At 42.9% G+C, this 18,231-nt stretch overlaps 1 protein-coding gene across 3 annotated transcripts in view; it reads left to right on the top strand.

Annotated features, from left to right (window-relative positions):
• The window catches only part of PALD1 (phosphatase domain containing paladin 1), a 220,233-nt gene extending 202,332 nt beyond the window's left edge, over nt 1-17,901 (top strand). For all 3 annotated transcript variants that reach the window (XM_067465697.1, XM_067465695.1, XM_067465696.1), the window contains exon 20: nt 17,481-17,901. In XM_067465697.1, the coding sequence (XP_067321798.1) occupies nt 17,481-17,630 (150 nt within the window). In that variant the 3' untranslated portion in view covers nt 17,631-17,901. The remainder of the gene's footprint in view (nt 1-17,480) is intronic.
• The last annotated feature ends 330 nt before the right edge of the window (nt 17,902-18,231 follow it).

Genomic DNA, 18,231 nt, shown 5'->3' with positions numbered 1-18,231 from the left:
TCTGCGTCTGCCTTAATCTTTGCACCTAGAAATACAAATTCTGTCACTGCCTCCACGTTTTCTCCCTCTATTTCCCAGTTGTCAATCATTCTTGCTGCCATAATCTTGCCATAACCTTTTCCTTTGTTATGTTTAAAGCTATTATTTACTTTCTTAAATAGAAACAGTTTGGGCTGGAAGGAAGCCACGCAATACATCTAGGCTTTTCCACTTCCCTGTCTCCTTTTGCTACCCATCGTGTTCTCCCAACCCAATGTTAAGTCTCATTTTGTACTTCCTCACTGATTATGTTCCTTGTTCTTTCCTCTGTCACCTTCCTTCTCTCTTTCTTTCACTCCCCCCTCCCCTAATGTATATACTTCTGCCTCCCACACTGTAATTGTTTCCTGGTGTCTCACAAACACGATTGTTTTTCCTCCTGTTAGTCTTTCTGAGTCACGCCACTTTGACACATCCGAAATCTAATTTTGATTTGGAAAGAGAGAATTGTGGTTTGTCCGCAGATGAACTCCTTGCCAGTTCTCTGGCTTTAGTCCCTTACTGTTTTGCCAATCAAAATAGAAAACGGAATTGCTTGTGTTAACTTGTCAACACTAACTTGTTCAGCAAATGAAGAAGGTTTTTGTTTGAGTAATATTAGTTCTTTTGTTTATCATCACTCAACTTTCCTACCTGCATCAGTCCATGGGCAAACCAATACAGCAACAACAAGAAGGCCCTCTAAAGTACATGTGGGCACAAAATTCACTCCAGGAATGGTCAAGCATCTATATAAATAAAAATGCAATGTTCGTTTGTGGTATTCACAGAACTCAAAAACCACTGGGGCAATTGGCACCAAATTTGGACAGCATACACCTAAAAACCCAATGTATGTCCTTCACTCAAAATTTTTTGATTTTGTCATTTTGGAGTTGTAGTTGCTGGGATTTATCGTTCACCAACAATCAAAGAGCATTCTGAACACCAATTATGGCACTGAACCAAACGTGGACTCCCATGACCAACAGAAAACACTAGAAGGGTTTGGTGGGCATTGACATTGAGTTTGGGAGTTGTAGTTCACCTACATCCAGAGAGCACTGTGGACTCAAACAATGATGGATCTGGACCAAACTTGGCATGAATATTCCATATGCCCAAATATGAACACAGATGGGGTTTGGGGAAATAGACTTTGACATTTGGGATTTGTAGTTACTGGGATTTATAGTTCACCTACAATCAAAGAGCATTCTGAATCCCACAAACGACAGAATTGGGGCAAATTTCCCACACAGAAGTCCCATGACCAACAGAAAATACTTAAGGCCATTCAGTCCAACTCTCTTCACCAGGGAAAGAAAACGTAATCAGAGCCCTCCTGACAAAGAGTCATCCAGTCATAAATATAGATAGATAGATATGATTCACACACATACAGATATAGTATCATAGATTTGAAAGTGACCCCTAAAGAAGGACTATTATATGTTACATATTCCAGAGTAGGCAAACCAGACACTCTCCACATCAACCCTGACAAAGAAACAAGAAATACTGTTTGCCCATAGGCATAAAGAAATTACATATATTAGAAACCAACACTTTCTCATTACTTTATTTTCCAGATCAACAGACTGGGCCACAGTAACGCGTGGCAGGGGACAGCTAGTATAAACTAAATTTATTCCAGGAATGATCAAGCATATAAGCAGATTAATTTTGTAGATATCATGTGAATATTTGAAAAATTAATCCATTTATATAATGAGAATCAGATGGGCCCTGCTAAGCCTTGGTAAATAGCAACATTATCTCCAAAGTCTGTAAGTTTTAATCCTTGATGCGATATTCATGCTACAAATGAGAACCCACTTTATTTCTTTTTTTGTTGTGAAGTAGCTTTATCAGTTCCCCTCCTTTGGTTAGTAGAGCTCATTGCAAAGCTCTCACAAAACCAAGCCAGGAATCAAAAGAATGAAAGGCAAGAGAAAATCACAGTGTCACACCCTCTCACCAGCACATATATTTATTTATCCCCGAGAGTGGAAGAAATACACATCTGAAAGTGTGTATACTAAGATAAAGAATAGGTAGCTTGTTCTGTATCCTTTAGGGACTGGATGAAGCTCTATTGCCACTTGTTGAAAGTTTAGTACAAAAAGGAAAGAGGAGTCAGAGTTTCACCATGTAGGGTTGTGTGAATATTGACTTGTTTCCTACTTAATCATATCTGTGTGCTTCCAGATGGGAGACCTTTAGTGTTACAATCAAAAACCATCAAACCATATATATATATATATATATATATATATATATATATATATATATTGGAGGAGGAGAAGATAGGAATTATAAAGGTGGAAGAAGCAGTGGGAAAACACAAGAAGATTAGGAGGACCTTATCACATTGGTATATAATCAGTATCATCCCATGCTTTTTTAGGATTGGATACATACTGTGTTGAAACGGGATGCACACTCTCTTCATCACACTTGATTATTACGATCCTTATGATTTGAAAATACTGCGCTTTGACTCATCACACCACGGAAGCCTGGCTCCTCCCAATCCATTTGAAACACCCCCTACATCAGTAGTTTTCAACCTGGGGGTCGCGACCCCCAGGGGGGTTGTTCGGCAATTTTAGAGGGGTTGCAGTGGCGCCTCCTTTGGTCTTGCCCCCTCCTGCAGAGCACCAAAAAGGCCTCGAGAGGTCTAGGCCTTCTCCTGGCATTGGCATGAGCACGGGGAATGAGGGCTGGTGCTTCCTGCAATGGGCCTCTTGCCAACACCGGGAGCGGGGTGTTCTTTGGTGTTGGCAAGTGCACGAGGGAAGAGGGCTGGTGCAAGGTGTATGCTCCCTTCAACAGCCCCTGGACATGTGCTCCCTTCAACAGCCCTCTTCCCCCGTGCGCTTGCCAAGACCGGGAGAGGGACACTCTCCGGCATTGGCTAACACGCAGGGGAAGAGGGCAGGTGCAGGGAGCATGTGCCCAGGGGCCAGTGGAGGGAGCACGATCTTTGCACCACCCCTCTTCCCCCACGCTCTTGCCAGGTCCAGGTCTGTAATTTGTGGGGTCTGTGGAAGTCAGAGCTGAATCAGTTGAAGGTACTGCAAATCCCATCATCCATTGTCCATATACCCCCAAACATACTGTCTCTACGCTTTAATTTGTAACAATGAAAATACATCTTGCATATCAGATATTTACATTTTGATTCATAAAAGTAGCAGTTATGAAGTAGCAAGAAAAATATGGTTGGGGGTCACCACAACATGAGGAACTCTATATAGGGGTCACGGCATTAGAAAGGTTGAGAACCACTGCCTTACATCATTCTGTGACCTTTTAAAAAGTATTGTTGCTCATGGGATTCATACAGATTTTCCTATCACACAAAAACAGCAACAGAAGAATCAGTAATGTGACAAAAAAGCCGTCTTCAAATAATCCAGTTCTGCAACTCTTTGCAGACAGATTCTGATGGGATACTGACAGGATGGGGCAAATGACATGTGATAGGATCTGTTAGAAAGCATTCTCAGTCTCAGAAACAGAGTATTTCGTAATGTGATAAGGTCCGAAGTGGCAGATGAGAATATCTGGACCCTTTCCTACCGAATTTTGCAAATAGGGCAGGTTCACTATATGATAGCAGTTGTTGCAATCCAGAGCAGGGAACGAGGCCCTAAGATAACTATCCACCACACTATCCTTTTTTATTGAAGAAAAATGGTTACAAAATAAAGGAAAAATGCAAGTCAAAAGCCACAGCAAAATCAGCAAACATGAATTTAAATGGACAAAACAAAACCAAAAGCCTCATTGTGAAATACTGGAACCTGTTAGCAATCCACTAACCGTACTTGATATCCTAGAAATCTTCCCAAACTATGGCCAGGGAACCGGGAGAACTGCCAAGGTCTTCATCAATTCTGAAACGATGCCTGAACTGAGACAGTCAGCCCGGCGTAAGGCAATTAAAGCTCAAGAGTTGGTTCCGTGAACCGCCCTTCTTCTTTGAAGCAATGTTTTTAATTCTTGAATTCGGGAGGATCGACGCAAACTAAGTGATTTACTTCTGTCTTCCCAAATTTGGCCCCTTCTGTTGTCATTACAGTTAACAGGTGCAGAAGGGAGGGAAAGATCAAGGCTTCCCTCTGAAACATTCTCATGAACACTGGTACTTTCATTTTCCAAGTTCCTTCCTCACTAATTTCAGGAACATTGGCATTTTCCAAACCTACAGCAGTTTCTTCCTCACTAATTTCAGGAGCATTGGCATTAAAAGGTACATTTCCATTAGCATCAGTAAATATATTTTCATTAGCATCAGGAGGAACAAACAGAGAATCAGGTTCAAGTTCAAACTCAGGCTGAACCCCAACAGCAGTCCTGTTTGGAGCCACTGACCATCTCACCCTCTCTTTCCTCTTGTCGTCTTCGAAATAATATTCTAGTTTTATTTGCTACTAGCTTTGCCCGCCACGTGTTTCTGTGGCCAACCTTCCTTTCCTCATTCTCTCAATTCTTTCCTTCCTTCCCTTTTTTTCTTTCATTCTCTCCCTTCCTTACTTCTCTTCCTCTCCCCCCCCCTTTTCTTTCCCTTCTTCTTTCTCCCATTTCTTCCTTCTCTACCTATACTTGGACTGCAACTCCCAGCAGTCCTCCTGATTGATCTACCTACCTACCTATCTTAATCCAAGGAGATAAAAGCTTTCATCTTGGAAGCAGTGCATTTAGATCATCCTCCTCTCCTAAACGGCCTGGTCTAGGGGGTTCTGCAAGCTGTAGTCCGGAAGAGAGAGAGCATTTGCTATTGTGTGTTTTGATTGCCAGGGGAGTCATTTTTGCGCATGCACTGTAGCGTCTTTTTGCTTTCTTTGGCCTTTTAAAGTCCCTTCTGCTGTGTTTTTCAGTGTTTTTATGAGTGATGGTCACTCGTTGGCCTGATAGGTGTATTGTGTCCAAATTTGGTGTCAATTTGCCCAGTAGTTTTTGACTTATGTTAAACCCACAAACGAACATTACATTTTTATTTATATAGATGTATCAAGGGAAGATTCCCATGCATGTCCTTGTTGTATGAAGGTCTGGCATGCCATGGATCTCTATTCTTTCCAACCATGCGTTCTTCACCCTTGTGGTTCCCTAGTGTCTGGAACCCAGGGAACTAATCTCCACGCAGTTTGGTCAAATGGACATACACAGAAGGGAATGGCATTCATGTGCATTCTTCACAGATTACAGCTGATTTGTCAGCTCTTGCCACTTTGGTGCACTATTTAGCTCTTTCTTTCCTTTCCTGAAGAGAGCTTAGCAATTGCAAATAGAGAACGTTGTTCCTAGATATTTCTGTATGGCAAGAGGGTAAGGAGAAGAAATTCAGTGAAGAGTCTAAGACTCCCTTCCTACAGTAAAGGATGCGTTTTTCCATTAGCTTTTGCTGGGAGACTGAAGTGTGAAACAGATCTGCCAGTGCTGCTGTCTGGTGCACAATGAGACTTACTTCTGGGGAAACATGCACATGATTGCACGTTAGGTTACAAAGGCTATCAATAAAACAGTAGTCTGTTTTATTTCATTTTGAACTATGTTGTTGAGTGTAACCAGAAATCCTGATACATAGCGCAGTGGAGAAAACAACCAACATCCATTAAACACTCTGTTGATTCTGTAACTTCACTTGCAGCTCAAAATAGATGCATGTGTAAAGCAGTGCATATAGGCTTGCGTCTTAAGCATCTATCACTTTACTTGGAAGTAGGTTTCCACCTATGGGAATTTATCTTTTTTTTTGCTCTTTAAATAATAGATCATTGCAGGTGCCTCTTTCTGCTCTGAATAATGAAGAAAGCACAAAAGTCATCCATATAATCATAGAATCATAGAATCAAAGAGTTGGAAGAGACCTCATGGGCCATCCAGTCCAACCCCTTGCCAAGAAGCAGGAATATTGCATTCAAATCACCCCTGACAGATGGCCATCCAGCCTCTGTTTAAGAGTTCCCAAAGAAGGAGCCTCCACCACACTCCGGGGCAGAGAGTTCCACTGCTGAACGGCTCTCACAGTCAGGAAGTTCTTCCTCATGTTCAGATGGAATCTCCTTTCTTGTAGTTTGAAGCCATTGTTTCACGTCCTAGTCTCCAGGGAAGCAGAAAACAAGCTTGATCCCTCCTCCCTGTGGCTTCCTCTCACATATTTATACATGGCTATCATATCTCCTCTCAGCCTTCTCTTCTTCAGGCTAAACATGCCCAGCTCCTTAGGCCACTCCTCATAGGGCTTGTTTTCCAGAGCCTTGATCATTTTAGTCGACCTCCTCTGGACACATTCCAGCTTGTCAATATCTCTCTTGAATTGTGGTGCCCAGATTTGGACACAAAAAGACAAGTACAGTTCCAGGATACTTGTCTCTGCAGAAGTTTGACAGCAACAGTGCACTGTCTGTGTTTGGACTGACTGGTTAACACACTAAGTTTTCATATCTCTAGCATACTATTTAATTAAAAGTGCTGGCTTTAGTCTATAAAGCCCTAAATGATTCCAGCCCAGCTTACCTGTCCGAACGCATCTCCTCCTATGAACCACCTAGGAGCTTAAGATAATCTGGGGAGTCCCTGTGCTCGATCCCACCTGCCTCGCAAGTGCGATTGACAGAGAAGGAGGACAGGGCCTTCTCAGTGGTGGCCCCCCAGCTATGGAACTCCCTCCCCAGGGATATTAGATCAGCCCCCTCCCTCCTGACTTTCCAAAAAAAATAAAGATATGGCTCTTTGAGCAAGCTTTTGAGAATGCAGCGGAATAGATAACACGGAACTATGAATGATGAACAGGGAATGGCCAGACGATGCTACTGGATAACGTTTTAAACAAGATGACACCGATGATTATATGTTTTTATATATGTTTTATATTGTAATGTTGATTGTTTTTAATGGCACTTTAATGAATGCCTGACATCGAATTGTGCCAATCTGTAACCCGCCTTGAGTTGCTGTATGGCTGAGAAAGGCGGGCTATAAGTATCGTAAATAAACAAATAAATATTTATCTGCAATTTCCAAATAGAGATGTCCACAGATCTTAGGAACTGAGATTTCAAAGAGGAAGTTGAAAGACTCCCCTATGGATTTTTTTTGTCATGTCAGGAGCAACTTGAGAAATTGCAAGTCGCTTCTGGTGTGAGAGAAGTGGCCGTCTGCAAGGACGTTTCCCAGGGGACGCCCGGATAATTTGATGATTTTATTATCCTTGTGGGAGGCTTCTTTCATGTCCCCGCATGAGAAGCTGGAGTTGATAGAGGGAGCTCATCCGCCTCTCCCCGGATTTGAACCTGCGACCTGTCTGTCTTCAGTCCTGCCAGCACAGGGTTTAACCCACTGCACCACCGGGGACTCTTCCCCTATGCATAACAATAATAATTTCCAAATTGGAATGTTTAGGATTTGAGGGGCTGGAATATGGCAACCCTGTAGCTGAGATTGGTTTTATTAGTATGGCTAAATGTTCTGCAATAAAAGCACATGCCCTCCTAAAGCAGTGGTTTTCAACCAGGTGTTTTGGCCTACAACTCCTAGAAATCCCAGCCAGTTTACCAACTGTCAGTATTTCTGGGAGTTGAAGGCCAAAATATCTGGGGACCCACAGGTTGAGAATCACTGTTAAAGTGTGATATTATTTGTTCCCCACCACAATGGGGAAATACTTAACATCATACAATGCAAAAGGTGAAGGAGAAAGTTGATCCAGAAGTGCTTGAGGATTACGTTTTTGAGGCTGATGTGGAATTTGGGAAACCTAGGACAACTCAAGACCCAAGATGTTGTGATTTGAACATTGGACTATGACTCTAGAGACCAGGGTTAAATTCCCATTCAACAAAGGTGAAGGAGAAGGTTGACCCAGAAGTGCTTGAGGATTAATTTTTTGAGGTTGATGTAGAATTTGGGAAACCTAGGACAACTCAAGACCCAAGGTGTTGTCGTGATTTGAACATTGGACTATGACTCTACAGACCAGGGTTAAATTCCCATTCAACAAAGGTGAAGGAGAAGGTTGATCCAGAAGTGCTTGAGGATTAGGTTTTTGAGGTTGATGTAGAATTTGGGAAACTTAGGACAACTCAAGACCCTGGGTGTTGTCGGGATTTGAACATTGGATTATGACTCTAGAGACCAGGGTTAAATTCCCATTCAACCAGGCATGTAGCCGGGGGGGGGGGGGACCTTGGGGGGCTTCGGCGAAAAGACCTTACTGGTGCATTATTTAAACTGTTATGTTTATTCATATCATGATCTGATCACCATGCTCAATATATCCCATATATACAAAAGGTTTGCTTTCTCAGCTAGGGTAGACCCTCTTTCACTCAGACTCACCCCCCCCCCCCCCCCGAATTGAAATCCTGGCTACAGGTCTGCATTCAACAAAGGTGAAAGAGAAGGTTGATCCAGAATTGCTTGAGGATTAAGTTTTTGAGGCTGATGTGGAATTTGGGAAACTTAGGACAACTCAAGACCCAAGGTGTTGTCGTGATTTGAACATTGGACTATGACTCTAGAGACCAGGGTTAAATTCCCATTTAACAAAGGTGAAGGAAAGGTTGATCCAGAAGTGCTTGAGGATTAAGTTTTTGAGGTTGATGTGGAATGTGGGAAACCTAGGACAATTCAAGATCCAAGGTGTTGTAGTGATTTTGTTGGGGTTCAGCCTGTGTGTGAATCTGTACCTGACTCTCTGATTGTATTTCCAGATGTCAATGATTCTGAGGTCAATGTAGAAGATGACGGTTTGTGTAGTGAAAATCCTGCTGCTTTGGAAAGCGAAAGTCCAAATTCCCATGAGAATGATTCAGAGCCAAGCCGTGAACTTTCACTCCCTTTTTAGCTCTTCAGATAATCTGACACCTGGTCCCTCTAACGAGGATAGACGGGGGCAGATTTGGCAAAGCAGAGGCGAAGCGCAGAGTTTACGGAGGTCAGCTAGATTAAGAGAAATTTATTTATTTTATTTACTTTACTTGTATACCGCTCTTTTCAGCCATCAGACGACTCAGAGCGGTTATCAGGCGACTCAGAGCGGTTAGAAATGCAAACAGCCTTCAGGCACATCACGAAATAGATTTCTATGCTTTAAAAACGCTTGGCCTGGATGCCCATTCAGTCCAGGCATTGTTTCAGATTCATGTGCAGACTCTTGTAGTTCTCCTGCTTCCGGTGGCTTTGTTCCAAGGATTTTTTCTAGTGCTTCAAGTACGGTTAGTGGATTGGTTCCAGGATTTAGCAGTGTTACTGTGGGTTTTTGATCTTGTTCATGGACATTTCTTGTTGCTGATTTTTACTGTGGCTTTTCACCTTGCATATTTTCCTCTATTTTTGTATTCATCTTTCATCAATAAAGGATTGTTTTTTCCTGAAGTCAAGTGTGGTGGATTGCTGTCTTAGGGTCCAGTTTCCTGCTCTGGATTGCAACAGATTTAAACATTGAACTATGACTCTAGAGACCAGGGTTTCATTCCCATTCAACAATGGAAACTCACTGGGTAAACTTGGACAAGTCACACACTCTCAGCTTCAGAGAAAAGCAAAGATGACCTCTCTCTGAAGAAACCTTGCAAAGAAAACCCTGTGATAGGATTGCCATAAGTCAGAAACATTTTGAAGTCACAGAAGAACAAAGATTGCCATTACTTCCAGCATATTTTAGACATTCTGTATTACAAAAGCTGTAATTGAACAGTGGAGTTGCACAACAGCAGAAATACTGCTTTTCAAAATAGCTACTCGGTGACTAGGGAGAAGGTGAAACTGTGCAGACACAGAAAAGGAGGGGGCAGCTTGGACTCATTTTTATCAGTGCCCTTGAGATTCGCCTTTCCCCCTCTCTTGTTTGTGTAAGCTGTAAGTAGGGAGTCGCTGGCTGGCGTGTGATGGGAAAGCCTCCACTCCTCTCTGTCTCAATTAGTTTCGCTAATTCATATTGGCATGTTTGATCTCCCCGGTGAGAGATGAAAGGGGCATCTGCCAACTGTAGTTATGATCAGAATGTTAGCCGTTCTCAATTGAAGAGACTTGTTGGAAAGCGGCATCTATCCAGTGAGTTGGCGCGGGGTGGGGGGAGCTGGAGGGGGAATGAGAATGTAGCCAGTGTCCTGTCCAGGTCAATGATGTCCAACATGAAAGGGGAGAAGTGGGGGAGGGATGTCATTTGCACAAGCTCTCCCTGCACATTATTGGAGCTGGAGTGCAGTCCCTTGTAGTGAACTACCCTGAGATACCAGAGAATGTTTGGTTTATATTTCCTGATTCCCTGCCCCCCGCCCCTCGCCCCATATACACACATTGTCCTGGAGGTGTGGTCTTGGAAAGGAGGCTGACTTCGGAGACTTATTCACAATTTCCTTAGATCCCTGGTTCCCAACCTTTGGGATTCCAGGACTTTTGGACTTCAACTTCCAGAAATCCCAGCCATTTTACCAGCTGTTAGGATTTGTGGGACTTGAACTTCAAAACACCGTGAGGCCCAAAGGGTGGGAACCACTGCCTTAGATCATATGGATCATGTTACTCTATTACCAACATTTCTCAACCTGGGGGTCGGGACCCCTGGGGGTGTCAGAGGGGTCAACAAAGACCATCGGAAAACACAGTATTTTCTGTTAGTCATCTGGGTACTGTGTGGAAAGTTAGGTCCAATTCTATTGTTGGTGGGGTTCAGAGTGCTCTTTGATTGTAGGTGAACTATAAATGCCAGCAACTACAACTCCCAAATGTCAAGGTCTATTTTCCCCATACCCCACCAGTGTTCACATTTGGGCATATTGAGGATTTATGCCAAGTTTGGCCCAGATCCATCATTATTTGAATCCACAGTACTCTCTGGATGTAGGTGAACTACAACTCCAAAACTCAAGGTGAATGCCCACCAAACATTTCCAGTATTTTCTGTTGGTCATGGGAGTTCTGTGTGCCAAGATTGGTTCAGTTCCATCATTGGTGGAGTTCAGAATGTTCTTTGATTGTAGATGAACTATAAATCCCAGCAATTACAGCACTCAAATGACAAAACCAATCCCCCCCAACCCCCATTATTCAAATGTGGGTATATTGATTATTTGTGCCAAATTTGGTCCAGTGAATGAAAATACATCCTGCAGATCAGATATTTACATTACGACTCATAGCAATAGCAAAATTACAGTTATGAAGTAACAATGAAAATAATTTTATGGTTGGGGGTCACCACAACATGAGGAACTGTATTAAGGGGTCGAAGCATTCAGAAGGTTGAGAACCACTGCTCTATTACAGTTTAGTCCATAAGTGAGTTCAACAATCAAACAGACAAAAGAAGTGAGGAAGAAACAGGGTCTTTTTCCAACTACTTGATTTATAAAGGCCACAAGTGAAGATCCCAAATTCAGATGGCATGTGAAATAAGCCATTTTTTTATTTATTCATCTGCTTGCGCTAGTGAGAAACCTAGGTGGGAGCAAAGAGGCTGTGTGTCATAGCATGCCACTTGCTTAGTTGAGCTAAAGTTCCCCAGAATGCATTATTATTATTATTATTATTATTATTATTATTATTATTATTATTGGGTTGTTGTAGGTTTTTTCGGGCTATATGGCCATGGTCTAGAGGCATTCTCTCCTGATGTTTCACCTGCATCTATGGCAAGCATCCTCAGAGGTAGTGAGGTCTGTTGGAACTAGGAAAAAGGGTTTATATATCTGTGGAATGACCAGGGTGAGACAAAGGACTCTTGTCTGCTGGAGCTAGGTGTGAATGTTTCAACTAACCACCTTGATTAGCATATAATGGCCTGACAGTGCCTAGAGCAAACTTTTGTTGAGAGGTGATTAGATGTCCTTGTTTGTTTCCTCTCTGTTGTTGTGCTGTTGTGATTTTAGACTTTTTTAATATTGGTAGACAGATTTTGAAATTGTCCACATGCTTGTGGATTTCAATGGCTTCTCTGTGTAGTCTGACATGGTGGTTGTGAGAGTGGTCCAGCATTTCTGTGTTCTCAAATAATTCTCAAATTATTATTATTATTATTATTATTATTATTATTATTATTATTATTATTTGAAACACAGCAAGATTAGTACACAGCAAACAATGCTGGCTGTTGTATTGGATCACACGTCGGACACTTCCCAAGTGTCTAGGACTATGTGATGTCTCAGCGAATAATGCATGCAGATACTAGTAGGGCCTTTTGCAGCTGACAGATGGTAATTTTGACGGCACTGATTATGTTAAAATGCAGGCCAAGGTCTTTAGGTACTGCACCCAGTGTGCCGATCACCACTGAGACCACCTTGACTGGCTTGTGCCAGAGTCTTTGCAGTTCGATCTTTAAATCCTCGTATCATGTCAAATTTTCCTGTTGTTTCTCTTCAATCCTGCTGTCACTTGGGATGGCAACATCAACAATCAATACTTTGTATTGTCGAAGGCTTTCATGGCCGGAATCACTGGCTTGTTATAGGTGTTTTTTCGGGCTATGTGGCCATGTTCTAGAGGCATTATCTCCTGACGTTTCGCCTTCATCTATGGCAAGCACCCTCAGAAGTTGTGAGGTCTGTTGGAACTAGGAAAATTGGGTTTATATTTCTGTGGAATGACCATGGTGGGACAAAGAACTCTTGTCTGTTGGAGGGAGGTGTGGAAGTTTCAGTTGGCTACCTTGATTAGCATTTGATGGCCTGGCAGTTTTTTGGTGTGGCTTGTTAGTGCCTGAGGGAATCTTTTGTTGAGAGATGATTAGCTGTCCCTGATTGTTTCCTCTCTGTTGTTTTGCTGTTGTAATTTTAGAGTTTTTTTTAATACTGGTAGCCAGATTTTGTTATTTTCATGGTTTCCTCCTTTCTGTTGAAATTGTCCACATGCTTATGGATTTCAGTGGCTTCTCTGTGTAGTCTGACATGGTGGTTGTGAGAGTGGTCCAGCATTTCAGTGTTCTCAAATAATGTTATGTCCATAATATGTTATGTCCATACATAATATGTTGGTTCATCAGATGCTCTGCTATGGCTGACTTCTCTTTTTGAAGTAGTCTGCAGTGCTTTTCATGTTCCTTGATTCGTGTTTGGGCAATGCTGCGTTTGGTGGTCCCTATGTAAACTTGTCCACAGCTGCATGGTATACGGTAGACGCCTGCAGAAGTGAGAGGATCCCTCTTGTCCTTTGCTGAATGTAGCATTTGTTGGATTTTCTTGGTGGGTCTGGAGATAGTTTGGATGTTGTGTCTCCTCATCAGCTTCCCAATGCAGTCAGTGATTCCCTTGATGTATGGCAAACCAGACAATCTCTACATTAGTACTGACAAGAAATACTGTTTACCCACAAGCATAAAGAAATTACATATATTAGAAACCAACACTATTTTCCAGGTCACCAGACTGGGCCACAGCAACCCATGGCAGGGGATGGCTAGTGTTCTATAAATACTTTGTGTTAGAGCACAGTGGTCCTTCTCATTCCTTCATGGAGGTTCTTCTCCTGAGACTAATCTTGGTGTGTCTTTTTGTGGTACTAGCCAGGCGGAGTCCTTTTACCACCCATTCACACAATCTTCTACTTCTGTCTTTGCATATGAGGGAGCTCTTTGCTTTCTGCCTAATGACAGCAGGAGGGGAAAGACACAGTGGAGAGATTTACAGTTTATTACTGAACATGCGCCACATCCGTTCTGCCCTGGCCCCAAGGGCAATATAAATCACTACTAATAAAAAATAGCTGTCTATTATCATGGAGGCATCAACTGTGAGGGCAACACCCACAAACCGGTTGATTTACAGCTGGACCTAAACCATGCCCTTACTTTAGCCTTTCATTCTCTGTATTTACATTTTCCTCCCAAGGAAGGAACTGGCAAAACCGCCTCTGAATATTCCTTGTCTAAGAAAACCCTATGAAACTCATGGGACCACCACAGGTTGACAGGCAATATATGCACTTTTAAAGGGGGCAGTGGAGAACTAGCCTTCTAAAAGGAAGGCTAATATATGGCGTAGGAAAGCCCAAGGGTGCTTCTGGCAGAGCGTTTGATCTTGAACGCCATCAGACGTTCTCTTTGCTTTTTCTGAAAGCCCCTTTTCTTTTGAAAATAGCAAGGCAACCGTGATACTTTCCGCCTATTTGCCCAAACTTAAAAGAGCTTGCGAACACCCACACAGAAAGTTAACAAGCGGCTTATAAAACAGTTAATGACCAGAATGCTTTTCCTTGTCTCTTTAGATAGCACAGTTCAAGTTTTCAGGAGGTCACATTTGCACTGAATTTTTGTAGCTCCTCTTAGACTGAGGTGGAAGTGGGGAGAAGACCTACATAATAATAATAATAATAATAATAATAATAATAATAATAATAATAATACTTTATTTGTACCCCGCTACCATCTCCCCAAGGGACTCGGTGCGGCTTACATGAGGCCGAGGCCAAATACAACAATACAAACAAAACAACAACAGTACCAGCAATTAAAATAAAACATAAACAATAAAAAATACAACATTATCAATAAGACAACACGCAATTTAAAACAGTGGGAAGGCCAAATGTAAAGTTAAAATGGAAATAATGCTGGGACATGGACGAAAGGTGATAGTGGCGTTTGTGGAAGGGCATACGAGCAGATATAAAAAGTGTAAAGTGCTTTGGAGAACACAGTGCTATGGAATCATTATTCTGGGAAGGCACATTGGAACAACCACGTCTTCAAGCTCCTCCTAAAGACTGCCAAGATTGGGGCCTGTCTTTAGGGAGTGAGTTCCAGAGTCGAGGGGCCACCACTGAAAAGGCCCTCTCTCTCGTCCCCACCAACCGCGCCTGTGATGCTGGTGGGATCGAGAGCAGGGCCTCCCCAGATGATCGAAGGGATTGTGTGGGTTTGTATACAGAGATGCGGTCACACAGGTAGGCGGGTCCCAAACCGTTCAGGGCTTTGTAGGTAAGAACCTGCACCTTGAATTGGGTCCGGTAAATGAATGGCAGCCAGTGGAGGTCCTTCAACAGGAGGGTTGACCGCTCCCTGTAAGGCGCCCCAGTTAGCAACCTGGCCGCCGCCCGTTGAATCATCTGAAATTTCCGGGCCGTTTTCAAGAGCAGCCCCACGTAGAGTGCATTACAGTAATCCAGTCTAGAGGTGACTATGGCGTGGACCACCTTGGCCAGATCCGCCTTCCCAAGGTATGGTCGCAGTTGGTGTATGAGTCTTAATTGTGCAAAGGCCCTCCCGGCCACCACCGATGCCTAAGCCTCAAACGTAAGTGAAGAATCTAGGAGGACACCCAAACTGCGGACCTGCGACTTCAGGGGGAGTGTAACCCCATCCAGGTTGCCACCCTATGCCCTGGTCTGGTTTACGATTGACCAGGAGGACCTCTGTCTTCTCAGGATTAATGTTCAGCTTGCCCGTCCTCATCCAGACAGCCACAGCAGTCAGGCACTCATATAGCACTCGAGGGGCTTCCTTGGAGTTAGGTGGAAAAGAGTAGTAGAGTGGTGTGTCATCTACATAGAGATGGCACGCAACTCCAAAACTCCGGATGACCCCTCCCAGCGGTTTCCTGTAGATGTTAAAAAGCATGGGAGACAGAATGGAGCTTTGCGGGACCCCACAGGTCAAAGGCCAGGGGTCTGAGCAGGCATCTCCCAGCTTCACCATCTGGGACCGACCCTCCAGGAAGGATCGGAGCCATGACAAAGCCGTACCTCCGAGGCACATCCCGGAAAGTCATCCCAGAAGGATACCATCGATGGTATCGAAAGCCGCTGAGATGTCCAAGAGAACCAACAGGGTCACACTCCCCCTGTCCAGCTCCCTGCAGAGATCATCCACCAAGGCGACCAAAGCCATCTCGGTGCCATGACCAGGTCTGAAGCCATAGATCTTTCTCAGTGTGCTTTTGCAAAGCACTGCAAAAAGGGTGGTTGGAAACCCACACAATGATAATGTGCATCTTCGGGTGATGATTTTCACTTGGAGTAAAGAAAGCTGTGGGGGTGGTGGTGATGAATATTATTATGGAGTTAACAAATCTGGATAGATGCAGCTGATTTTCCATGAAACCAGATCCTTTGGGAAATCACCTCCCCAAGAGATAACAACTTGGGAGAGAACTCAGATTGATAGTGTTCCTTTGCATCAATAACTTGCAGGAAGGACTTGATTCACAAATCAAAGTGAGACAGTGTGCAATTGTAGCACAGCCCCCCCCCCCCCCACACACACACACACACACTTTTTTCTTGGTGTCTTGGTTTATAGGCCTATTAATGGGGCTGTTTGGGGTGCCAAATTCAGGAAATTGCACCAGATAGACTGCATCAGCTCTGGTTAGATATGGTTATCATGATTTTCTATGGTTGAGTAGATGGTGACTTGTAACAACAACAACAACAACACTTTATTTATATTGCGCCCTATCTCCTCAAGTGAACTCAGGGCAGATCACAGTACACATACACGGTAAACATACAATGCTGGTTTTGGACAGACAGAACAGAAAGGAGGTATGTTGTGTCACTGTCAAGCTTTTTGGTGCCTTAGAGGTTGTGCTCGAATCCATCCACAGGGGGTGCTGTCACATCACCCTCTATGATGAAGAGCCATCAGGACTTCCTCTTTCCTTTTGGTCACCAGACATTTTCTGTTCTTTTTTTTATGGTGTCATAAAATACCTCCCTTGCTTGTTTTAGCGGTACCTAATTTCACTACTACTTTAGGAGTCCCTTTCAAATCTATGATACTATATATCTCTGTGTGTGAATCATATATATATATCTATATCTATGGCTGGATGGCTCTTTGTCAGGAGGGCTTTTTCTTGCCCCGGTGAAGGGAGTTGGACTGGATGGCCTTAAATATTTTCTGTTGGTCATGTGGGTTCTCTGTGGGAAGTTTGCCCTGTCGTTGGTGGAGTTCAGAATACTCTTTGATTGTAGGGTAACTGTAAATCCCAAAAACTACAACTCCCAAATGTCAAGGTCTGTTTTCCCCGAGCTCCATCTGTGTTCATATTTGGGCATATGGAGTATTCGTGCCAAGTTTGGTCCAGACACATCATTGTTTGAGTCCACAGTGCTCTCAGGATGTAGGTGAACTACAACTCCCAAACTCAAGGACAATGCCCACCAAACCCTTCTAGTGCTTTCTGTTGGCCATGGGAGTCCTGTGTGCCACGTTTGGTTCAATTCCATCACTGGTGGAGTTCAGAATGCTCTTTGATTGTAGGTGCACTATAAATCCCAGCAACTACAACTCCCAAATGACAAAATCAATTTTTTTTAATAATGGGCGCTTCTTGGGTTAGTAGGTGTCTTGTGGCCAAATTTGGTGGCAATTAATCCACTGGTTTTTGAGTTCTGTTAATCCCACAAACGAACATTACATTTTTATTTATATAGATGGTGGAAACATAAAGTAGAAACTGACTTGGATAATGTATAAGAATATATTTCTCTTTTTTTCTTTTTAGGTGGCATCTAAGGCTGGAGTTTATGAGATTCTGAACCACTTGGGTTTTACTGAATTTGAGGACCTAGAGGACAAACCGCTCTCCCAACTTCGCTACCGCTGGCAGGAGCAAAGCCGTAACTCGCTTCCGTTCCGGGGAGAATTCATTTAGGACTCAGCTTTATAAAAAGCAACGAGGATGGCAGCATTTCTCGAGATGTGACTGAATCACACACACTGCTTTTCTTGTGGATATTTGTTTTTTTAATGCATATATAAATATGAATATAAATAAATAATTTGGAGAAAGGTGCCTTAAGGAAGGACGATGACTCCAAGAAGAAGTAAATGTTATCCTGCTTTGAAGACATTTTTATAGTGTTCTTTCAGACACAATAAAATAAATTAAATAAATGTAGACAAATGTCAATGCAGCTGCTGTATACCATTCCTACTCTCTTAATTTTGAAAAATGCATTACAAGTTGATTTCAAAAGTTTGTAGTAGACTTCATTCACTGCCCAGTGATTATACAAGCATGCCTCAGTTAACAAAGTCTCTGATAAAGAAGTTCAGTTTTGCAAAGTAGTTTCCAACCTGCCCATTCCCCGTTTTTCCTCTTCACTATCTGTTGAAAACATTTTTAGCAGTATCAGCAGTGGGAAAATTTGAGGGTGGGGTAACAAAACACAGGCTTCCAATACAGTAAACAATGCAAATATACAAAACTTGAGCTGGGGAAGAGTGGTATTCAGTTATATCTGATCCCAGTA

This window comes from Anolis sagrei, chromosome 3 (assembly GCF_037176765.1).
Source record: "Anolis sagrei isolate rAnoSag1 chromosome 3, rAnoSag1.mat, whole genome shotgun sequence".
Classification (NCBI taxonomy): Eukaryota; Metazoa; Chordata; class Lepidosauria; order Squamata; family Dactyloidae; genus Anolis; species Anolis sagrei.
This window is presented reverse-complemented; position numbering and strand designations above follow the sequence as displayed.